The 25,403-nt window shown below is 42.7% G+C and overlaps 1 protein-coding gene across 1 annotated transcript in view; it reads left to right on the plus strand.

The window, feature by feature from the left end:
• The window catches only part of KLHL29 (kelch like family member 29), a 431,347-nt gene that overhangs the window by 376,980 nt on the left and 28,964 nt on the right, over positions 1–25,403 (plus strand). The window contains exons 9-12 of the mRNA XM_081189071.1: positions 5,526–5,724; positions 14,243–14,425; positions 15,452–15,632; positions 21,573–21,766. Of these exons, the coding sequence (XP_081045197.1) occupies positions 5,526–5,724; positions 14,243–14,425; positions 15,452–15,632; positions 21,573–21,766 (757 nt within the window). The remainder of the gene's footprint in view (positions 1–5,525; positions 5,725–14,242; positions 14,426–15,451; positions 15,633–21,572; positions 21,767–25,403) is intronic.

Genomic DNA, 25,403 nt, shown 5'->3' on the forward strand with positions numbered 1-25,403 from the left:
AATTTATCCATTTCAAACCAGGGAAGAAAGTCTTAGGGAAAGTTATCTAGATAATATACAGCTTCTGTTGAAAAGCTCTCTCTGTTCAGCAGTACAAACAGGGATTAGGGCCAGCATCTACATACAGTGCTACCCCAGTTTTCGAACGTCTCCGTTGACTAACATTTCGGAACTCAAACGACCTAAACCCGGAAGTAAATGCTTCCGTTTTCGAACGTGCCTCAGAAGTCAAATTTCCGAGGTGGCTTCCAGTTTGAGTTTTTCGTATTCAGTTTTCTGTATTGAGGCTTCCATATTGAGTTTTCAGTTTTCAAATGTTTTGGACGGACTTGAATTCCATAGGAATGGTCAGAGTAATCTTTTAAGTGTATAGTATTTTTGTTTTCTTTATCTCTATGATTATCCGTATCCCTAGCATAGTTTAATTTTTGTTAACTGCCTCCTTGTATAATGCCTAAACAACTAAACCAGTAGTCACGTAAAACATAAAAATGTAAATTTTTATGCAATTTAGCTTCTGCTTTTTTGACTGCTACTTAATGTTTGCTTAGTCCTGCAGCAGCAAAGGTCATTTTTGCATGGAATAATAGCAGCTGTAGAAAAGAAAAGAGAGAGGGAGATGATATTTAAGACAATAGGGAAACATTAGTTTGACCTTTCAGGGTATTAACTGCCAAAAGTGTCAAAAAGTTTAATAGCTTTCCAGTGTAATATTAAGCCATAGGAAATTTGAAGATGCAAAAAGTAAAGTAACCCCTGTATAAGGTGCAAGTTACCTTTATTACAATTGGAATTCCATAGAATTCAGATTACAATACAATAAAGTACAATATAAGAAATAAAAGAAGCAATAAAAATACAATGCAAATCAATATGAATCTCTTCAGTCACAAATCCACTGACACACAGTGGACCACAGTTTGGGAATCTCTGCATTAGGGAGTTGGATGGCTAGAAGAGTTGCACAAAAAAGGGACAAAAGTTGCACAATCCAGCTGATGGTTAGATTGCATGCTATTTGGAAGACTATTTGTGCTCATATCTCCCAGTCAGTCATAGCACCTTGAGGTGGTCATGAGAAAATGCCCATGTCTTGGTTTTCTATTCCACTGCAAAAATGAGTATAGTATCCCATTGTAAACATAGCTCATTAGGCTTGTTGCCAAGAACAAAATCTACATTGAAGATACAATTTGGCACATGATTGTTGTTTTTGAAGTCATGCTGATTTAAGAATGCTTAACTGCCTACTGATCTGTAGCCTAAAGGAGCTATGAAATGCAAAGAAAAATAATCTTAGAATGATTAAAAAAAGGTATTTGATGTCATTAATTAGATTGCTTCCGCATTGGTCTACATGGAGCTCATTGAAACTTTACCTACTAGTACTCATGAAATAGCATTTCTTCTTTGTTTCAAAGAACCCCAGCCAGATGGGCGGGGCATTATTATTATTATTATTATTATTATTATTATTATTATTGGTTTGATTCCTCGAAACAAGGCCCTATCTGACCTTTAGTATGAACTTTGAAGAAGATGAAGCCTAATTTTTGTGTAGCCCACGACCTAATTGTTTGCAGGTCCCTAAACACCCAGTCTCAACCTGCATATAGATAACCAATGAAATATAGAATTAGACATGTTGATTTCCTAAGTACATAAAAATGCATCCATAAGATGCTCTTTGGAATATTACAAAATCCTCTTTTGAAAATTGTATCACGGTTTCAGTTTGGTTGTTTTGATTTTCCCGTTTTTTTCTTTCCCTTTCTTTTCTCACTGAAAACTTTCAATAAAATATATTTTTTAAAAAAGAAGAAGAAGAAGAGGGAAGTAAAGAAAAGCATGTTAAACTAAGCTCTCGTAGGAAAGAAGAAAAGAGAGCGATGGTAAAGTTGTGGCAGATGGCAAGGAGGCTGAAATGCTAAACAGTGCTTACTCCAGGTTTCAGTAAGAAGAATTATGCTAACAAGATATTTAATACATAGCTAACAAAACATAGGTAGTAATAGTACTAGTAGGAGTAGTAGTATTTACCCACCCTTCATCCTAAGGTCCTGTGGCGGGTTACAATTAAAACACAATGCTAGAAACAATTTAATACAACAATCACAGAAATAAGATAGGTCCTTAACGTACACATCTCAGCTGTTTTAAAACAGGTTATATGAGGACTAAAGGGAAACCCTAGCCAGTAATCTGTTTTAAAGGGCCAGCCCCACATAGAACACATCATAATTATTCCATCTGGAAGTTAGCAGATTATGAAGTCATTTTGGTCCAATAGGGTTCATAGCTGCCTAACCATCAAGAGCTGGTTCCTAGCCACTGAAGCCAGCTGAGCCCTAAAAAAGCAATCATAGGTCAGGAATGGAGAGAAATAAGCTATGGAATGCCTTCTTCGTATGAATGTATTTAAATCAGTAAAGCCAAATGAAATTTGTCCTCAACCTTATTGGTTAAAAGAGCTAGCCGAAAGGAGAAAACACACAATGCCACACATAATATATATATATATGAGAGAAGTCTTTGTCCTCTTTCAGGGGCAGTGAGATTATATATTCTAAAACACCTTTGTGTGTGTGTGTGTGTGTGTGTGTTTGTTTGTTTGTTTGTTTGTTTTTAAGAGATTGATCAATCACTGCTAGAAACTGCGCAAGAGCAAGGTAGATCAGAGTCTTATGACATTAGCTTCAAACAAGTAACACTGAAACAGAACAACATGTTCTAATTATTGTTATTATTATCATTATTTTCGCAATGAGGCACAAGCTCACACAAAGGGAGAGAAACAGGATGAATTTTCCTCACTAATCTAATTAAACAAAATTGGGTGAGCTCTTTTCTTGATTGCTTCAGCAGTTGTTGCCAGAGTTTATCCCAGGCAGTATGTGGCTATATTGTTTTAACACTGGAAGAAGAGACAGAGAACATCCTTTGTGGGCTTTCGGCAACAGTCATTGAAAGATGGCTTTGTTCCATTAGCCTGGAAGAGGTTGTAGTGAGACGATTTAAAGATGCTGTCTCTGGAGCCCTACAAATCAGGGAACTATGGGCCCATACCTTGTCCCTCTTTCGTAACCGCAGTTGAGCTGCTCCTTCTGGATGATGCAGAGACCAGGGACTGATTCACTCCTAAATGTTGGCTCAAACAGCAGCTGTATCATTATAAATGATAAGTGCAGAAAGGCTTACGGTCATTCAGTGAGCTTCAGGGCTGAGTGGGGATCTGATCATGGTTTTCCGGATCCTAGTGTGACACCATGACTAACTGACTTTGGGTATTTTAAAATGCAAAGCTCCAGTATGAAATGGTGCAGGCGCAATTGTGTGCCCCCACTTGTGTAAGAATGTTTCATATTACTTAAGCAATGACTACTGTGTACATAGGGACGCGGCTGGCGCTGTGGGTAAAACCTCAGCGCCTAGGACTTGCCGATCGTCAGGTCGGCGGTTCGAATCCCCGCGGCGGGGTGCGCTCCCGTTACTCAGTGCCAGCGCCTGCCAACCTAGCAGTTCGAAAGCACCCCCGGGTGCAAGTAGATAAATAGGGACCGCTTACTGGTGGGAAGGTAAACGCCGTTTCCGTGTGCTGCGCTGGCTCGCCAGATGCGGCTTTGTCACGCTGGCCACGTGACCCGGAAGTGTCTCCGGACAGCGCTGGCCCCCGGCCTCTAGAGTGAGATGAGCGCACAACCCTAGAGTCGGACACGACTGGCCCGTACGGGCAGGGGTACCTTTACCTTTACTGTGTACATTTAGGAAGTAACTCCATGCAGAATCGGGTCCTTATTTTGCTCCTTGTGCTGCAACATTTCCTGCTTCTGAAAAGGCAAGGGATTTTAAAATCTGAATCCCAGCAGGTCTTTCCAGCTACAGTGGCAAGATGGAAGGTGAGACACTATTCTGTCCTATGGATCATTTTTGTGTTATTAGTTAGATAGGCAAATAATTAAATAAGTGGGTTTTCAGAGGTTTCAGTACTTGGGTGTTAGCTTGGTGCAAAACATGAGAAGCAGCATTTTAAATCCCTTCTTATTTCCATCTCAGCCAGTTTGTTAAACAAACAGGATTTATTTGGGTGTTGTTGTTTTTTAAAAAAGGTATCCAACTATCTTCTTTCTGTCTCACTGAGCCAGTTATTACTTGTAGTAATATAGTTTGTAATCAGACCATTGGAGCTCTGGAAATGGAGAGGTTAATGTCCTATTGCGGGGAGGGAATTCAAATTATTTTTGGAATTACTTGATCAATGGTGGCGGCAGCTACTAACCACATATTTGCAGAACACTTCTTATGAATCCAATTTTTAAATCACTGTCTAGAAAACTGGAATTATGCATGTTTGGGGCATTAGGTGTGGTACTGATTTGCACTCCTCACAAATCTTTCAGCTTCTTCAACTCTCAGTCATTATCATCCTTTCTCCATTAAAGTCAACCTCTCTCTAAGGGTGAACAATTATCTAAGGAAGGAGTTGTGAATTATACCGAATGTTCCCAGTTGCCTAAAGATCACAGGTGCTCGTTTGGCAGCTCTGGGGTCCTTAAAGAAATGTCTGTTTCCAGTGCATCAGGGCATTGTCCTAGCGACATCCTTGACTGTTCTTAATCATCTTTCCTCTTTTGTACCAATCTGCTTTTTCTTCCTGTGCTCTGTCTGCCAGCACATTCACCAAATGCTGTGCGCAATTTGCTCTGAGGCAGTATGTGATATTTAGGAGAATGAACAGTTAGAAAAATAAATCATTCCATGAATTCTTCATTTTATAACGTGCAATTTTCTCTCTGTTGTGCTTTTGCTTTCTGTTAAGCCTTGGCTGGTGATGGATGTTTTCAGCCATTTAAATGTCCTTTGCACTATAAAGTTTATTTTATTTATGCAGAAAGATGGAGATATGCCATCTGCATTTGATTATTAGCTCCTGGAGTTTGACTTCTAGCGAAACCTGGAAGAACATATTTGTTTTGCCAGTGAACAAAAACCCACGCTTTATCAAAACCAATGTCATCATTCAACCATTCACCTTAGACTTTCTATAAACATAAACTTTTTTGACATTTAAAATGCCACTAGAATAGCTATTTGTTTGAAACCAAGCAGCCGGTCTTAAATTTCAAGGTTAACGGAGGAAACTGGAAAGATTACAGCAGGTCTCCTCTGTGTAAGGGGTATAAATTCAGCATAAATTCACCATCCGTTTTTAGTTTGAAATATAAGTGTGCAGGAGTGTAGAACAAGAGCTGCTATCTTTTGAAGATTATTTTTCCACTGTGAGACCTAAAAAGGCTTTGATGGTAGTGAAGCAGAGAGGTAGAAAGATTCGTTGGGGGGGGGGGAGTGTTGTCTTCAACTGACTCCGAATTTCCTTTTGAGAAGGGGGAGCCACGGAAAATGCATTTTACAAAAGTTGAAGGTGGGGTCAGTTTGAATGTCACCTTGTCCCAAACAGGAGGGGGAAGGCAGCGAACAGTCCTTGACAACCCAGTTGTGTAAAGTAGTTGTTACATTTGCTTTTGCAGTATGCTCCTGAGTTGCTGGCAGTGGTCCGCCTACCCTTCATCCATCCCAGTTATCTGCTAAACGTTGTTGACAATGAGGAGTTGATAAAGTCTTCAGAGGCCTGCCGGGATCTAGTGAATGAAGCGAAGCGTTATCACATGCTGCCTCACGCCCGACAAGAGATGCAGACTCCAAGAACCCGACCCAGGTTATCAGCAGGTACAGCTCAGCTCGCTTCAGAGCTGAAACTCTGGGGCCTATCTTTCTCTCTTTTTCCCCCCTGCAGTTATTGATGGGACAGGGACAGGTCAGGCGGACTATTTACAGTCTGCATATGGTTGCAAGATTAAATTACTTCCTTTTCGCACTCTCTCCGTGGCACTTCCAAGATACAGCCTGAGTTGCAGATTGTGAAATCAGGAACCCTGCCGTTCCACTTCAGGCTCTGACACTGATTCTCCCTGTGGCAGAGAGAGGGGTCATTCATCACCACAAATCAGGTGCTAAGTCACCAGCAGTTGGCTTTCTTTCACAAATCGGCCATATTTTCAAAACAGCTCAGCGCCATTAGTTGAGGGGAGAGCTATGTTTGCTGCTTTTTCAGACACCAATTGTTGGTATTGATCCCCTTTCAAAGCCCCTGTCTCATGGAAGATACTAAGTTTGTCTTAAACAAGACCATATATTCTTTACATACAGGTCCGGTGCCAGAGGTCATCCATGTCAGGCACTGGCTGAGGGATTCTCTTCAGCCTGACCTGCTGCCCATTTGCAAACTGCTGGGCCCAGGTAGTTGTGAGCAGACACTGCTGTCTAACCACCTGCCTCCCCCTTCCTGCCTCATTTGGGACCCTCTGAGGAAAAGCCAGTAGTATATTTCTTCTCAGAACCTGGCATTCCAGGTGTTGTGGCCAAGAGAATACCTGCACCACCACCTCTGGTTGCTGTTGCAGTTAGGAAAGCTATCTAATAATTATAATAGTAATAGTAATTTTATTATTTATATGCAGCCCATCTGACTGGGTTGCCTCAGCCACTTTGGGCGGCTTCCAACAAAATATTAAAAATATTAACCCACAGCTGGCTCTTTATAAATAATGCATCACATTTATGCCTGGCATCTTCGTTTACAGACTTTCTAGATGCATAAGCTGGTTCATATTCTTGCAAATTATTTAAAGTGTATGGTCAGGAACAAAAAACTATCAACTAGAGCAGGGGTCTGCAACCTTTAAGACAAAAAGAGCCACTTGGACCCGTTTCCGAAGAAAAAAAAACTGGGAGCCGCAAAACTCATCATTATAAAAATAACTTTTTTGTCACTTTTTTATTATTTCTTTGTTTGACCCCTCAGAATTACTCCTCCTCATAGAAATAAACGTTAAATTAACAAGTTACCTTTTGTGTGTGTGTGTGTGTGTGTGTGTGTGTGTGTGTGTGTTGTTCACTCCCCTTCAAAACAGTGACCAGTGTACATGCCCCCTTTCAATGCAGTGACCAGCGTACATGCCCCTTACAATGTAGCGGGCGGGCGGGAAGGTGACGTCAGGACGGTGCGTGACTAACGCATGCACCGCCCCCATGCGACGTCACAGCCAGTACAGCGCCCGCCACAGTGGGGAGTGTCGGGGCGCACAATGCGCCTCCTCCCCTCGCTAGTATCCGCCCCGGAGCCACGGTAAAGGTGTAAAAGAGCCACATGCGGCTCCGGAGCCGCGGGTTGCAGACCCCTGCAATAGAACATCAACCATGAAAAACTTCCCTGAACAGGGGATGTCTTCTAGAAGTCTTCTAAAAGTCAAATAGTTGTTTATCTGACTCCTGATGGGAGGCCCTCTGCCTGATTCCCTGTGGCTTCACATATTGTAGTGAGTGAACCGCCAGAGGGCCCTCAGGGCTGGACCTCAGTGTCTGGGCTGGATGATGGAGGTGGAGAAAGGGCCGAGGCCATTCCTGGCTTTAAAGGTCAACACTAAAGAATAGCTGCTTAAGAAGCTGTTGTGGTAAACTGTGGTTGTGATGCAAACGTTCTCCTGGCCACCTTGTCCAGCGTACCTCATTTTGAAAAAGAGCACTTATTTGGCCCTTTCTCAGAGCCAAGGTGCTGGAGAAGTCACAAACAAACTGAAGGAGGTTTAACAAACTGAAGGACATCGTCCTCTTTCCTATGCTCCTCCTGATGGAAACATGCAGATGGGGACAGATATGCCCCCTGCTTTAAGTCGTTTGCATACTATTTTCTCGTGTATATTATTTTCTACAAAGCTTGAAGACTAAGCTCTTTAGCGGCGAAACGTCGGATTACCGAAACAACGTCCAAGCACTGAACCACTGATATATCACAATTGAACTCTTTATTTACTGCGTTTGCGCTTGTTTAAGATAAAACCTATTTGTGAAAGAAACTACTTTTGCCATTTTTATGGGCGTTTAATGTTTATTTACAGATAGCTGCCTTGGTGATATTATCTTGTGCCATTATCACACAGCAAAGGAGAAGAAAAAGAAAAAGAAAGAAAGATGATAGAGATGATAGATAGATAGATAGATAGATAGATAGATAGATAGATAGATAGATAGATGATAAACAGACAGATACCGTATTTTTTGCACCGTAACACTCACTTTTTTCCTCCTAGAAAGTAAGGGGAAATGTCTGTGTGTGTTATGGAGGGAATGCCTACAGGTGGCATGCCTACGGATTTTCCTCCTCTAAAAACTACGTGCGTGTTATGGTCGGGTGCGTGTTATAGAGCGAAAAATACGGTAGATAGATAGATAGATGAGCAGGAAGGAGTAGCATGAATAGGGGAGTGAGCAGGGGGAGAGGAGGGCAACAGTGGAGCCAGAGGAGGTCATGGAATATATATCATGGAATCACAGGCTGTAGAGTTGGAAGGGACCCTGAGGATCATCTAGTCCAGTCATGTCCAAAGTTCATTTTGGGGGCCCAATCCAGCCCGCCCGTCGGTTTCATCAGGCCCCTGTGGCAGTTTATTTGCTGGGGTAAAATCCTTAAAAACCCTCAACAGCTTCAAATCTGGCCCTCTTTGAAAAAAGTTTGGACACCACTGATCTAGTGCAGGAATATGCTGTTGTCCCATATGGGGATCAAACCTGCAACCTTGACATTATTGGCAGCATGCGCTAACCAGCTGAGCCAATTAATAGAAATGCTTATAATATCTAGACCTATAAAGTGCATGTTAGGGTCGTGGAGTGGTTAATGTACAAAACAACCAGCTGTTATGCTTAATATACACAACAGACTGAACCTAGGCATGTTTATTTACACAGATGGAAGCCACATTGACTTCAATGGGACTTACTCCTAGATAAATGTATATAGTATTGCAGCCTCGTTTTTCTTTTTTTCTTTTTTTTAATAAATATTTTTTATTAATTTTCCAACATACATTTAAAATATCCAATCTAGATTTATTGCATATTTTCTCTTTTGGACTTCCTTCAGCCTCTCTAACAATCATCCATTACAGTGGTACCTCGCAAGACGAACGCCTCGCAAGACGGAAAACCTGCAAGACGAAAGGGTTTTCTGTTTTGGAGGCGCTTCGCAAGACGAATTTCCCTATGGGCTTGCTTCGCAAGAAGAAAGCCCATAGGGAAATCTCCGGGGACCTCTTTTAAATGCTGGTGGTGGGGAGCAAAGCCTTTCCCCCCCTCCGGCCTTCAGAAGAGGTCCAAGAAGGCCGGCGGGGGCCGAAAGGCTTTGCTCCCCGCCGCCAACATTTTAAAAGCAGTCCGGGATAGCAGGGAAGCGCTTCCCGCTATCGCGGACGGCTTTTGAAGGCAGGCGGGGGGGAGCAAAGACTTTCGCCCCCCGCCCGCCTTCAGAAGAGGTCCTGGACCTCTTCTGAAGGCGGGCAGGGGGCAAAAGTCTTTGTCCCCCCTGCCTGCCTTCCCGGGAGAGCGGAGAAAGGCAGCGCGTTTCTCCGCTGTCCCGGACGGCTTTTGAAGGCAGGCGGGGGGGCAAAGACTTTCGCCCCCCGCCCGCCTTCAGAAGAGGTCCAGGACCTCTTCTGAAGGCGGGCAGGGGGCAAAAGTCTTTGTCCCCCCTGCCTGCCTTCCCAGGGGCTTTTACATCGCCCCGGACAGCGGAGAAGTCCTCCGCTGTCCCGGGCGATTTTAAAATGCCGCCCGCCAGCATTTTAAGATCGCCCCGGACAGCGGAGAAGTCCTCCGCTGTCCCGGGGTTTTTTAAAATGCTGGGGGTGGGAAGAAAAGCCCTTGTCCCCCCCCCCAGCCTTTAGAAGAGGTCGGGGGACAGACTGTCCCCGGACCTGGTCTGAAGGCGGTTTCCATAGGAACGCATTAATTGATTTTCATTGCATTCCTATGGGAAACCGTGCATCGCAAGACGAAAAACTCGCAAGAAGAAAAAACTTGCAGAACGAATTAATTTCGTCTTGCGAGGCACCACTGTATTCAATCATTTTTCAATAGGTTTTATTTTTGTGTGAATATGCGTATAATAGAATCATAGAACTGTAGAGTTGGAGAGGCTCTGAGGGTCAATGAGAGACTCAGCTATGCAGGCATAGCATAGCCATTGTGACTAGTAGCTGCCGATAACCCTCTCCTCCATCATTTTTTTTCAGTCGTCTGTTGAATGATTTACAGTGTGAGTAGACATTCATCTGAGAGTAGACCTTCAGAGAAATGCACTGTTAGGAAGATTAGGGCTCAACACTTTTCAGTAGTTCCCCCTCTCAGCAAGCAACTAAAATTTGTATTTTTCAGCCAGCATTTTCAGATACTGTTTTTTAAACCGGTTTCTGACTGCTGGTGTTTCTATAGCAATTGTTGTTTCCACACCCCCTTAACTCTGTTTTTACTGTTATTGAAAGTTTATCATTTTTAATATATTATTTTAATTCCCCCCCCCCTCTTACCTGTTTGCTGCCTTGAATATATTTTCATATAAAGGCAGGATAGAAATACTGAAAATAAATCAGTAAAAAGAGAATAGCTTCAGTTGCCGTGCCTTATTCTCTTGGGAATATGAAGACACAACTCAGTTTTTACCACAGCAATGCTAAACTTTTCTGTGCGCCTATTAAATTGGAAGATAGCACGGTAGATTTGTATGTGCAAGGAATACAGAACGCCTTTTCGAAGTTGCTTCCTCCTGCCTAGCAGAATCAGAACGGCAGTAAATTATATGTCGAGTTGCATCCTTTTTAGTTTGTAGAGACACTGTTTAATCAGGGAATATATGGGAAATATGAAACACATAGGATTTTCAATAACTGCCCACTCTCAAACCCTTTAGCAGGGGTTGGCTAATAGGTTTATTGGTCGAAAGTATTTTTGAAAAGTGCCTATTTAATGTTTGCAGATAAAATTATAGGTGTAATGCATGCTATTTTCAGAAGCTTGTTGATTAAAGAAAAGTAATTTTCCAGGGATAAGGGGAAAGGAGTGATTATTTTTGTAGGTCGAAGTCCAATTATGTGGAACTGTTAATGTACTTGCAAAAGGTATTTAAATCCTTTGTGAGTATTGCAGTATTTGCAATGCCCTCTTGAGGTCATTCATTACAATCACATTAGATTTGGCACAGGTGATGGGTTTTTCCTGCCATTTTCTCATATATATATATATAACTTTACAAAGTGATTGAATGCATAGAGGATAATAGCACATAGACATCTTCCTACCAGAGGATGTATGGGTATCTTTTGAAAATGTTCCTGATCTCCTTATGTTCTCATAAGACATATGCAAATATAATGCAAGAGAAATCTGCTTTTCCAGTTTCTGACATATATGGGACAAAGACTGTAAACAGTGGTTTGGGTGCATGCTCTTAGGGTTGGGTTAACCATTAGACCCACATAATTTTTAGCACCCCACCCCCAATTACCCAATTCAGTCACAAGGCTGGATGACCTTGGGCCAGTCATTCTCTTGCAGCCTTCTCCTCCTCGCAGGGTTGTTGTCATGAGGATGCATTGAAAGGAAATCCATGTATGCTTCCACCTTGAAACCCTTGGAGGAATGACATAGAAGTCTTGACTTTCATGCAACCAAAGCTAGTACGGGTTACATACTCCCGCTAACCCAGAAATAGTGCTTCAGGTTAAGAACTTTGCTTCAGGTTGAGAACAGAAATCGTGCTACGGCGGCAGCAGGAGGCCCCATTAGCTAAAGTGGTGCTTCAGGTTAAGAACAGTTGCAGGTTAAGTACGGACCTCCGGAACGAATTAAGTACGTAACCAGAGGTACCACTATAAAGTGTTTGAAGAAATCAGTGCAATGAATGATTTATGTCTGAAGATGTTTTGTCCTTGATTAGAATACATTTGGTATTTTTGGACAGTTGGCTTGACTTTTTTTTATTTCAGTTTTTGCAATAAGTACAGTCATACCTCGGGTTGAATATGCTTCGGGATGAGCGCGTTCAAGTTGCGCTCCGCGGCAACCCGGAAGTAACAGAGCACGTTACTTCTGGGTTTTGCCGCTTGCGCATGCGCAGACGCTCAAAATGATGTCATGCGCATGTGTAGAAGCGCCAAAACGTGGCCCGCGCAGACGCGTGGACACGGGTTACGTTTCCTTCTAGATGCGAACAGGGCTCCGGAACGGATCCCATTCGCATCTAGAGGTACCACTGTAGTACATTCTGCTTTGGTCTTCCTCTTACCCTTTAACCTAGCTGTGCATGAGAATGGCCTGCCCAGTAAGCATGCAGTAAGAATGGCCCAGAATGGCCCAGTAAGCAGCAGTGCTGCTGCTTACTGGGAGGCGGGCAGACAAGATGGGGGGGGGGCAAAGTCAGGGCCGTGCAGTGCACCAGCACAGCCAATCCAGCATTTCTAATGGTGTAGTGGTGTAACACACAGTCCCAGTGTTGCTGCTGCCTTGCCCCTCACCCTCTCAGTAACAGTCTGTTGCTGAGACTGCGCCCCACTGGGCAAATTGTACCTGGCTCTGCATCAGGGGCGCCAACTTGACTAAAATATGGGGGGGGGGAGGCAGGTGAGCTCAGGAATGTTTGATTCTTACCAGGGGTGCCAGCTTGCCCTCAGGATTGTGGGTGCACACTACCGCAAGGCGGACGTGCGATATCACACACACACATGCCTGCACGTAGTGTGTGTGACATCGCACGCACTACGTGCAAGTGCGTGTGATGTCACACGTCTGCGTTGTGGAGGTTGGCGGCTGTGGCTCCTCTTCCTCCTCCTCCCCACAGCCAGTGAGGCACCCTTTTCCGCAGGGAGGGGCTCAGACTCAGAGGCAGAGAGACCCTGTCTCTTGAGTCTGAGCCCATTCCCATGGAAAAGGGTGCTTCACTGGCTGGCTGCAGAGGGTGGAGCTAAACTCCTTCTCTCTCGGAGGCAGTACCACTGCTACCTACTGGCTTTTCTCATTGACTTTGTGAGTACCCAGTCCCCACAATTATATTATTGTGGGTGCCCAAGCATCCACGGCCCCCTAGAATTGCCTTCTATGATTTTTACTGTGTCTTAATTTGTGTTTTAATTTGTTGGAAGCTCCCCAAAGTGTCTGGGGTAGCCCAGTCAGATGGGTGGCATATAAATACTGTATTTTTCGCTCTATAAGACGCACCAGACCACAAGACGCACCTAGTTTTTGGAGGAGGAAAACAAGAAAAAAAATACTCTGAATCTCAGATGCCAGAACAGCAAGAGGGATCGCAGCAATCCCTCTTGCTGTTCTGGCTTCTGGGATAGCTGCGCAGCCTGCATTCGCTCCATAAGACGCACACACATTTCCCCTTACTTTTTAGGAGGGAAAAAGTGAGTCTTATAGAGCAAAAAATACGGTAAATTGTTGTTGTTGTTGTTGTTGACGACCCCTGCCCTGCATAATCAATCACATGATATGGCACCCACCCACCCATTTGAATCAGAATTCCCCTCAACTTGGGGGGGGAGCCCCCTCAAATATTTTATTGGGGGCCCGAAAGGACCTTGACCTTAGGAGTTGGCTCCTATGCTATCTAAAGTCACATTGGCGTCTAAAGAAGTTCACTAGATCGTTTTGCATGGTTTAGATACCTGTCAGAACACTTTCCATTTATTTAGATTCAAACCTACGTATCCTGACCCAGAAGCTCACTCCCTAACAAGCTGGTTCACAATTGCACCTTAAGGCACTTAAACACACTTGCTAAGCAGTGAACCCATTCAACACAGAATTATTATGCATAGGATTGCATTATTAGTAAATAGGAAGTAATTATTCAAATCTGCATTTGGGATGGTGAAAAATGGAACGATCGCATAGTACTTTAGAACATTTAGAAAAAAAATATAAAAAGAGCAAACAGAAGAAAACAGAAAGGAAAAGACAATGCAATATTTTTCTTATTTAGCTTAGTTTGGCTTTTATTGTATTTTACGCTGAAAACCTTTCATAAAAATTGATTATTAAATTAATAAAAAAAGAACTTTTAGCCTTGAGGGTGATCTCTTATGCTGATTTACAGCACAATCCTATATATGTGTACTCAGAGGTAAATCCATTGAGTTCAATGGGGCTTACTCCCAGGAAACTGGGTATAGGATTACAGCCTTAATATCACTGTTGTTGTTTTTTCTTTTAATGTTAGCAATAACCTATTTTTAAAAGGGGGGGCGTGTTTGAAATATTGTATCTATCTATCCTGCCCTTCATTGTTATGAACTGCAAGGCAAGTTACAGACATATAAAACCGTAAATGCATATATTTCATTTTACATCCTAGGTGTGGCTGAAGTAATAGTTCTCGTCGGAGGACGTCAAATGATCGGGATGAATCAACGCGCCTTAACAGCAGTAACATGCTTCAACCCTCAGAGCAACAAATGGTACCCCCTGGCCAGTCTGCCCTTCTATGACAGGGAGTTTTTCAGCGTGGTGAGCGCTGGAGACAACGTCTATCTCTCAGGTGAGCAGTGGTGAGAAGGGCATTGTCTATTTGGAAGGCTGTGTGACAGGCCAAACGAGGATGAATTATGTGCCAGCTTGCTGGGAAAAGAGAGACTTCCTTTTATCACATTCCATTTCACATCAGCTCAGATTTCCTCCCCAGTGCATTCGGCACTTGTAACCTGCAAAGGATAGGCTCAACACCCCGTCAAGCATGCGAAAAGTTTCCCCTTGCTATTGCAACCGCATTGTAAAACATTGGCGGGCGCTGGATCTAAATGACAGGTTTCTGCATCTTGAATCTGTTTGACTGAGCTGTTGCATACCTGACCTACACTTACCATATTTGCTTACAAGGAGGCTTGCTCTCGTTCGTCTTTGAAATCTCTTGTTGAAAATGAACTGCAACCCTCTTCTTGGTTCCAGTGAAAATGAACAAACTCTTGTCACTGGCAGAGTTCATTAACACAGTGCTTGACACTTTTCCCTTTTTCCAAGCACCTAGACGACTGATTTGTACAATATGTTCTATAAGTAGCATAATTTTACTTGCATACACTATAGCATTGGATGTGACTCTTCAAGGAAGTTCTCGCTTATCGAACTTTGTGTCAGTATCAGGGGTGTTGAGAAGGGCCCCTCTGTACATCCTTTTTTCTAAGTGGTGTGACACTTTGCTGTTTCCAACGAGAGAGCGCCTAGCTAGCTGCTTAGTCAATTCATACCAGTTGGATGTGTAATTGAATAGACTGCAGGTTATTTATGAATGCCGCCTGGGCATATTCCCATATGCAAATGTCCTGCCTAGTCTGATATCATGACAGCCTTTAAAAATAAAAATAAAACCCTTTGGGATACATGAATAAATGACACCAATCTGCATCATCTGAACAGATGCTTGCAATTGAGGGTGATTTATTTTAATTAGTCAAGTGTCATTTGGAAGAAGATATTGCATTGCAACTGGCTTGTACTGTAATAGGCTCCAAGAGCTGTTTTCCCGCCAAGTCACTGGTTCTTTTCCCCTTCTACATACCGAGGGCAGGTGGCATGGAGTCTGGAGTCACACTCTCTGACGTCTGGTGTTACATGTCACTACTCGATAACTGGAATCTCGTTTCCCGAATGACAGTCCCAAGGTGTCGGCACAACAGCCTGGTGTATGACGGGAAAATATATACCATTGGAGGCCTTGGTGTAGCAGGCAACGTTGATCACGTGGAGAGGTAAAGATGCTCCATTAATGTACCGCCCCCCGCGGCTGATTCGTAATGTTGTTGAGAAAAGTGGCATCATTTCACATTCTTTATGCAGAATTCAGTATAAATAAATGCTCACTGAACCATAACTTGGCGAAAGACCTGAAAATAAGGAGTCCCAGTTGCTAATATAAATGTAAATTTCAAAAATCCACTCTTAAGCCAAGCATTTCATCAGGCAGAGTGAGTTTAGTCATTTTGAAGAGTTTGTCATTGTCATTATTGTTGTTGTTGTTAGTACAGCAGAGGGTTCAGACCGCTTTGCAAACATTATCCTCTTCCAAAACTTACAACATCCCTATGAGGTTTGCCTAGGAGCCAACTCCAAGGTCCTTTCACCCTCCCATAAAATATTTGAGGCCAAGTTGATGGGCAATGCCATTCAAATGGTGTCCGTGTGCCATGTCATGCGATTGATTATATTCAAGTGGGCACCCCTGGGGTAGGTCAGTAGTGCTAGCTTCCCTGTTCTGCTCTTGGAGAAGTGGTAAGATTGTCCGAGGCCAGGTCAGGCTGGGAGAGTTGCAGAGAACCCTATGGATTGAGCTTTGGAAAACAATGTTTCAGTAAACGACCAGAGTGATCTGAAGGCAGGCAGGATCCCTTCCAGCGGCTCTGTCCCCCACCTGCCAGAGAGCTGTCTGAAAATTTTAAAGGGCCTGTCCCTTACTCCGCATTTTGAGATTAGAACTGGGAAATTTTATACAGAGCCAGTGTGATGCTGCAGTTAGAATGTCGGTCTTAATACTGAGGAGGCCCAGAATGAATTTCTCACTCTGCCATGAAACTCCCTGGGTAACCTTGGCACATTCAGCCTCACCTATCTCACAGGGTGGATGTAAAGATGAAAGGGGCGGGGTGTATGCTGCTTGGAGATCCTTGGAGGAATGATATGCCCACTATGCTGTACCAGCTCTCTCTTTGATGAAGATCCCTCAGTCCTGATTATATATACATATATTTCAGCATTGAAGTATGTCTCTGGCTCTATTAATATAAAATTCTAAGGTCAGTGCAAACACGTTCTGCATGCTTATCCATCAGGAAAACAGGCTTTCTCCTTCGGCAGGGATGGGCAGGTTGTTTTGATGGGGATTTCTTCAACTCTCTTGCTTTCTGTGGTGTGATTTGTGAAAAATAAGATCAGATAAAGATCTGCACCTGGACTGGGCTGGGGATTCCTTTGAGCTGTGATTGCTTCAGTTTATTATGCAGAACTGGACTGAAGCCCTTAAAGGGATTTATAGTCTTTCTGTGTTTTCATTACTCTCCCAACAAATATTTTGCTACCTTGATGTCTCAGAAAGAATTCTATAAACAGCTCTTGACCAGTAACACTTCAGGCAGAAGATTCTTTGAAAGGAGAAGAGAAAGGCGTACAGAAAATTGAATCGGTCAGGACAAAGGTTTAAAATGTCACTAGTCATGTGGGAAGGGAAAGACCACCTTGATACACAATACAGCTTTATTTTTCCATGACTGCTTTTCTGTAAGCTGTACTCTGAATAATGGTGAAGGTATAATATATAAACTCTAGATAATGATCGTGCAAAGGCTTTGAAACAGAAGTAAATTAAAGCATTCGCCCATAAAGCTGTTAACCTAGACAGAGAGAAATTAAGAGGAGAAGGCTAGGAAAAATTGATGTGTGTTGAGATACAATTTGGAGAGAGAAAGAGAGGTTGATAATGCACAGACCCTTTCCTACTCAGCGGGAGCTGCAGAGTAAAATTTTAAAAAGCCTTTAACAGTAAGACTGTGTAAAGAGAGAAACACAAAATGACAGAAATGAGGGGAAAGTGACTGAGGCTATTAAAGTAGTAGTAGTAGTAGTAGTAGTAGTAGTAGTAGTAGTAGTAGTAACAGAAATCTTTCTATTTCTTATGTTCAGGTGTGAGTGCTGTTGTTTGATACCCATGCACAAGTGAAAGGTATCAATAGGCTTGGGGAAATCCCAAGGCTTTTTTAAAATAATGATTTTTATTAAATTTTCAATTTTTCAATTCCAAATAAACATTTTGCAAACTTTAAAATATCCAGTGACTTCCCTTCTTCTCTTTCCATGGTTCATTTTACACATCCCTGCATATTTTACTGTAACCATGCAAATCATTTCCCACTTTTACATCCATCACAAATTATTTACTCTGTTGAATTTATCTTAATGCTGCTAGCGTTTTCAGCTGTATGCAGTTATTTTCCATATATTCAGTAAATGTTCTTCTTGCTCTCTTATTCTATATGCTAAATCTGCAAGTTCTGCATATTCTGCCAAATTAAGTTGCCAATCCTTTTTAGCTGGGACCTCTCTCCCTTTCCATTTTTGGGCTAACAAAACACAGGCCACAGTTGTTGCATAGATAAATAACCTTTTCTGACACCTAGGAATTTCAGTCTGGGTTATCCCCAACAAAAAGGACTCTGGTTTCTTTGGGAAAGTAGTTTAAAAAAAATTTTTTAGTTCATTATTAATCATTTCCCAATACACTTTTACCTTTTTATACATGTCCACCACATGTGGAAAAAACATTCCCTCCACGTCTTCACACTTCCAATACATATCTGATTCTGTTTTATAAATCTTAGCCAACCTACTTGGAGTTAAATACCATCTATGAATCATTTTCAAATAATTCTCTTTCAATCAATAACATGCTGTAAATTTCAGGTCGCTGTCCCAGAGTTTCTCCCAGGGGAATCCCAAGGTTTGCAGAAATCGAAATAATTTTATAATGATGGAGGAGCAGGTACTGAAAAGGGAACTTCTACCCCTATGATAACATCTGCAGTCTCCATCTTGGAATAGAATTTACAAGATGACCTTATGGATAGCAACATCCAACCTAATTTTTGTACTTTTCAGCTTTTTGCTTTTCCTCCATTCCTTCCCACTCCCCAGCCACACACACATCTTGCTTTCTGAAACATCTTGCCTGATGAATAGTATTGCACACATCTATTGGGAACACTCTTGTGGATTTGCTGCCCACATGTTCCTTTAAGAACACCTCCTAAAGAGGAGTGAGATCTTTTGCTGAAAATAAACCTGACGTTGCCCTTGAATGTGCCTAAGTATATAACCCAAGAATGTTAGGTCCAAACCAGGCTTAAGCAAAGCTGGGCTTTGGTGATATGTGATGAGTGATAGGATGCTTGGAAAATTTAGATACCACTGGGATACATGGGGGGGGGGGACACAGGCTGCTTCACATCTGACTAGTAGTGTCATCTGCAGTGAAAAGAGATTTTCATTCTCAATACTGTAATATCAAGAAAGTTTTAATTCAGGGATCAGGGACACTTTAGATTTCTTATTGTATGAATTCAGGCAAGTAGGCCATGTGTACATTACATTTGTACCCCACCTTTCCTACAAGAAACTTAATATAGTATAAGGTAAAGGGGTAAAGGGACCCCTGACCATTAGGTCCAGTCGTGGATGACTCTGAGGTTGCGGTGCTCATCTCACTTTATTGGCCGAGGGAGCCGGCGTACAGCTTCCGGGTCATGTGGCCAGCATGACTAAGCCGCTTCTGGCAAACCAGAGCAGCACACGGAAACGCTGTTTACCTTCCCGCTGGAGTGGTACCTATTTATCTACTTGCACTTTGATGTGCTTTCGAAGTGCTAGGTTGTCAGGAGCAGGGACCGAGCAACGGGAGCTCACCCCGTCGCAGGGATTCGAACCGCCGACCTTCTGATCAGCAAGTCCTAGGCTCTGTGGTTTAACCCACAGCACCACCCGCGTCCCTGATATAGTATATATGCGGTCAAAGTCTATCTCCCCTCCAGACACTGGATAGAGCCATCCCTCGTTAATTTTTACAGTGTAACTGCAGCAAGTGCCACCAGTTCTCTTCTATGTGTCATGTTTCTCAGTGTACAATTTCTGGCCTGCAAGGGGCACTCTACATGGCTGTTTTGCTGTGTTAGTTGCAAGGTACAATTTAGCTTCCAACGTGTCCAGTGGGTGTTTCAGCTCTGAGCCCTGTGGCATAAGCAGCTGCCACCTGAGCTGTCTGAGGCACAGAAGCGAGTCCTAGAATCATAGAGTGGTAGTGTTGAAAGGAATCTCAACATGCAGTCTCCCATCCAATCTGGAAGGCCCTGTTCTTGGAAGTAAACAGTGTAAGATGCAACCTGGTCTGAAAACATGCTACATGCCTAGTCCAAGGTTTGCTTGCTTGCTTGCTTTACCTGCAAAGGAATTCTACAAGACAGAATTTTAGAATGGGTTGAAAACCTTCCAGTAAGTGTATTTCACAAGTTCCTTCTTGTACTTCCCTTCTCTTGTTTAATTATAATTGGATATTCATGCTATTCTATTCTTAACTGCATCTGAAATTAAGATGATGCAAATGTACTTACTACATTTAAAATATCTATAAGTTATTTCCTGCCTCTGGACTCCACTCCCACCCTTTCCTTTTTGACTCTGGGAGGTTTAGGTACAATCACGGGTGGTGCTGTGGGTTAAACCACAGAGCCTAGGACTTGCCGATCAGAAGGTCGGCGGTTCGAATCCCTGTGACGGCGTGAGCCCCCGTTGCTCGGTCCCTGCTCCTACCAACCTAGCAGTTCGAAAGCACGTCAAAGTGCAAGTAGATAAATAGTTACCTCTCCGGCGGGAAGGTAAACGGCGTTTCTGTGTGCTGCTCTGGTTCGCCAGAAGCGGCTTCATCATGCTGGCTACATGACCCGGAAGCTATACGCCGGCTCCCTTGGCCAGTAAAGCGAGATGAGCGCTGCAACCCTAGAGTCAGCCACGACTGGACATAATGGTCAGGGGTCCCTTTACCTTTACCTAAAATCAATAAAGTATTTATTAACAATAAAGAAATCCATTACAAAAATAATCCTGAGTCAGGAAACATGAATCCAAACAATTTTAATGTTTGTTAGCTGCTATTTCTCAGTAACATTGGGGGGGGTGCAAGTGTGTGTGAGAGAGAAGCGGTTTGGGGAGAGAGAGTCGTAATTTATTTTTGTAATCTACTGCTCTAGCTATTATGTTCACGAATCTGCTATTTAACTAGATGTGCTGCCATTCCATGGAAATATTGATGCCTAACAACCATATCATTTTTTACTGTCTCCCAAGCTCATTTTGCAGGAGTTATTTGGATCACTGCCATGTTAGCTTAAAAAATAGGTGTCTGCACTGGTGACATTGTCTAAAATGAATCTTCATCCATGGTTTATTAACTGTACATCTTTATGGTCAATGGCTTAATTAAATCTGATACCAATGACCTTAGAACTAATTTAGCGCTCTAACGCATATTCTTATCTTCGGTGCTACATGGGGAAATGGATGCAGCGGCGAAATCTTATTCCTGCTGCACATTTCCCATCAACATCTGCAGCAACCTGCAGTGAAGTGTGGTAGCTTTGTCCACACAGTGAAAATTAAACAGAGGCAACTTGTGCATCCCCAGCATGCACATTAAATAGTTAGTTTACCAGGGCAGAGAGAGCTATCATGTTGCATTATGTCTGAAAATCAGATGATCTTCAACCTAAACAGTTGTAAGTGCATTTAACACTTGCCTGACTCCAGTTGCCGTTGAATATCGCTGAACTGATTTGCAATAATAATCTCACTCTGTTCTAATTAGCAGAAATTAATTGGTAGAAGTCACCTTAATAGAAGGTATCCTGGATTTATTTATTTTTTAAAAATCCTGGTATATATTGAGATAAGGGCCATACATAGTTAATAGGCTTGGATTATTTTCCCACTCTCCTTGCTTCCTTTGACACTGTCTCCACCGAGAATATAGAACTTCTGTCCATCGCCGTAGGTTTAGAGCAAAGACGTATTTGCAAAGCTGTTTTCCTGCCTAGCCGTTGGCAAGTGCCAATCACCGTAGCATCTAGGCTGATTCATATGTCTTTCTGTTCTAGGTACGATACTATCACCAATCAATGGGAGACAGTCGCTCCGTTGCCAAAGGCTGTGCATTCTGCAGCTGCCACCGTTTGCGGTGGGAAGATCTATGTGTTTGGCGGAGTAAATGAGGCTGGCCGTGCCGCTGGAGTCCTTCAGTCATACGTCCCTCAGACTAATACATGGAGTTTTATAGAGTCACCCATGATAGGTAAACGGAACAGATTTCAATTTATATCTGGGGGTTGTGGGGGGAGAGAGCAATGAGTACCGTGATACTGAATTGCTAGCAACAAAAGAAGAACCCATCTTGTCCATCATCCTGTTTTTGCAGCAGCCCATCAGATGCCTGTCCACTAGCAGGACCTGAGCACAGCTCTCCCCAACCATGATTTCCTGCAACTCACATTCAGAGACGCGCTGCCTCCAGTATTGGAGGGTATCGTGCAGCCACTATGACTAGTAGCCATTGACCACCTTGCATGCCTAAACTGCCATGCAAGTTGGTGGCCACCATTATGGAATGAATTCCATAGTTTAGCTAAGCACAATTAAAAATCCTTTGATTTGTCTAGAATCTCCCAACATCCAGAATTGTTCATTGGATGATTCTGGGTTCTAGTATTAGAGTGAGAGAAAAACTCCCTCCCCATCTCTTTTCTTCATACCATGCATAATTGTAATTTCTCCTCTTTTTCCTACCCTTTTCCCTAAACTACAATGCACCAAATGTTGTGACCTTTCTTCAAAGAGGAGTTGCTCTCGGCCCATGATCACTTTGGCTGCCCTTTTCTGCACATTTCCCAACTCCACAATATCCCTATTGAGATGTGCTGACCAGAACCATTCCCAGTGTTCCAAGAGTGTTCGCACCAGGGGACTTTTATAATGGCATTATGACATTGGCGGCTTTATTTTCAATCCCTGTCGACGGATTTTTTTCACAGCAGCTGCACACGGGGTCAACATTTCACAAAGGATGTCTTCGAAGGTTAATGTGATTACAGAAATCAATGATGGAAACAATTTTATTTTTTGTAAGGTTATCAATCAGGATTATCAATCAGGCTAACAAATTTGTGTATATGCAAGCAATGGAGGTCCATGATATTAGCAGTACATATTAAGCCGAACTGCAGTTCAGTTAGTGCAATTGGTAGCTCTACTAGTTACTCCCTGAAGTTTATTGGTTCCTAGTAGGAAAGGTGAAGAAAGCGAACTCAAGTACAGTGGTACCTCGGGTTACATACACTTCAGGTTACAGACTCCGCTAACCCAGAAATATTACCTCAGGTTAAGAACTTTGCTTCAGAATGAGAACAGAAATCGTGCTCCAGTGGCACAGCAGCAGGAGGAGGCCCCATTAGCTAAAGTGGTGCTTCAGGTTAAGAACAGTTTCAGGTTAAGAACGGACCTCTGGAACGAATTAAGTACTTAACCCAAGGTACCACTGTATGAATATAATATGATTATAACACAAGGTGTTTCCTGAGCTTGTGTAGATGTTACTTCTCTTTCCATCCACTCAGACCTTTAGGCACAGTAATACTGGAAAATCACATGCTTCCCTTGTTTGAACACAAGAGCTTCTGGATTCTGTTGTATATAGAACCCATTAAAATGCAAGGGTTCAATATACAACAGAATCTAGAGGCTCTTGCGTTCAAACAAGGGTAGCATGTGATATTATGCTTCCGTACATAATAATGTTGCTTTCCCCCCCATGAAGGTGGGCTTCCACATTACAATTATGGGAAATGCCGCATAACTGTTGCTTTCTGCCCCCACCCTCCAATGGCTGTATGAATCAGTCCTCAGAAAAGTTCCAAAGCGTTAAATGGAAGTCCTGAAACTTGTGAACTGAAATAAGCCGTGTCCTTATGTTAACTCTTGTCATCCTTTCTTCGGATGCTGTGGAAGAAGCAATTTGGCGCTTGTTTGTAGCATCGATTTGCGGGTGTAACATTGCCCTTTCTTGTTCCCCGGCTGCTCTTGTTGTTCAGCCTAACGTGACATGACCGGCATATGATGCAGTATGAAACACCCAGCAGGAGGACGTTATCCACTGGCAGTCATGTTTATGTATTACAGCAGTGCAAACAAACCCATTTCCTGGCTCTTTCTGTCACATGCATACAGTGCCACTGTTCATATAATCCACTGAGTGACATTATGAGGTTTTCGTGTACTCTGAGCAGACTGGAAAACTGAATGCATTATGCAAAAAAAAAGGGGGGGTTCTTATTCCTTACCAAAATAATAGAAGAGCTGCAGAAATCGGCAGCTCATTCCCTAGACTCGTTATAGTGTCTAGCAGTTGTCAGCCCATACAGGCTAGGGGGAAAAAAATACTCTCCAACTGTCCCAAAGTACACTGCAAATTTGCAAATAAATAGCTTTATGCCCTAACAAAAATATGTCAGAACTACAGATAATGAAAGGATATTTATGCTTCCTTGGAATAAAAGTAGCTAATTAGCTAATGTCGGTACAATACTTGGAAGGAGAAAACATTTCAGTGCTGTTGTTGTTTTGCCCAAAGATAAATAAATGTAAGTTGATTTGCATTTAAAAACGACAACAGGTGGAATACATAGTTTCAATGATCGTCTTCAGAAATTGATCGTCTTCAGAAATTGTAAGGGCAAGGATGACAAACCTCCCACTAGATATGTGATCGTTGCAATAAAAAAGGGATCCTAAAGCTATTAGATTATTGGGGAAGGGGTGCTGAAGTAAAATACAGTGCAATGATACTTTCATTTTGTTCACAAAGCTTCTGCACCAGTTTTGAATGTTTCTTGGAGTTGGCCATGAGGTAGAAATCCCATTCCCACTGCTGTGGTTATTTTGACCGAAAGACACCAGGTATTTTTGGCAGACATTTTGCTTTCCATAGGTTTATATCTTAGAGACATTATGGCATTCTATAGGAGTTCTATGAGCTCTGCTTCCTCTTTTTTCCTTAAATGTGCGTGTACCCAATTCCTGGGCTAGAATATTAAATTCACCTGAGCTAATGCTCTTTTTTTTTTTTGTATGTAGTGAAGTCTGTTGACTTACTGTTTTCACGTAGTATGGAGTCTGCCCGAGATGTTTTCCCCAAAGGGTGACCTAGTAATCTCATTCTTTCAGCATGTCTCCAACTCACAGTTGCTTAGCTTCCTCTTAGAATTTTTCTGAGAATACGGTGAGTTACAGTTTGGAGACAGGCTGAAACACAGCAAGACTGAACTTCATCATGAGAGCCAGTGGGTGGGATTCAGCTAAGCTGCCGAATGTGCAGAATGAGTTCTGCTTGTGCAACAGGACTTTGCTTCTTTTCTCCCCGCTGCGCACACTCCTTATTCTGCCCTTGAGGGTTCAGGGACCCCAAAGAACAGATTTGAAGGAGGATGGAAGTCACATTGCACAAGCAGACCTCGTTCCTAACACATACCCTACTTAACACTATGTTGAATTCCACTCAATATGCACATCGATAATGCTTTAGACATAAACCAAATGCATGTTTTTTCAGCCTGGGCTTTGCGGTCATAAATGGTTGCCTGGGAAGTTTAGTGAATTGTTGTTATTGTGCGTTATGTATTTTTTGTGTGGTTTTAGGCATGAAATTTAAAATGTGTTTAATTGTTGTAAGGAACGCGGGTGGCGCTGTGGGTTAAACCACAGAGCCTAGGACTTGCCTATCAGAAGGTCGGTGGTTCGAATCCCGGTGACGGGGTGAGCTCCTGTTGCTCAGTCCCTGCTCCTGTCAACCTAGCAGTTCGAAAACACGTCAAAGTGCAAGTAGATAAATAGGTACCACTATGGTGGGAAAGTAAACGGCGTTTCGTGCGCTACTCTGG

This window comes from Podarcis bocagei (assembly GCF_964188305.1).
Source record: "Podarcis bocagei genome assembly, chromosome: 3".
Lineage (NCBI taxonomy): Eukaryota > Metazoa > Chordata > Lepidosauria > Squamata > Lacertidae > Podarcis > Podarcis bocagei.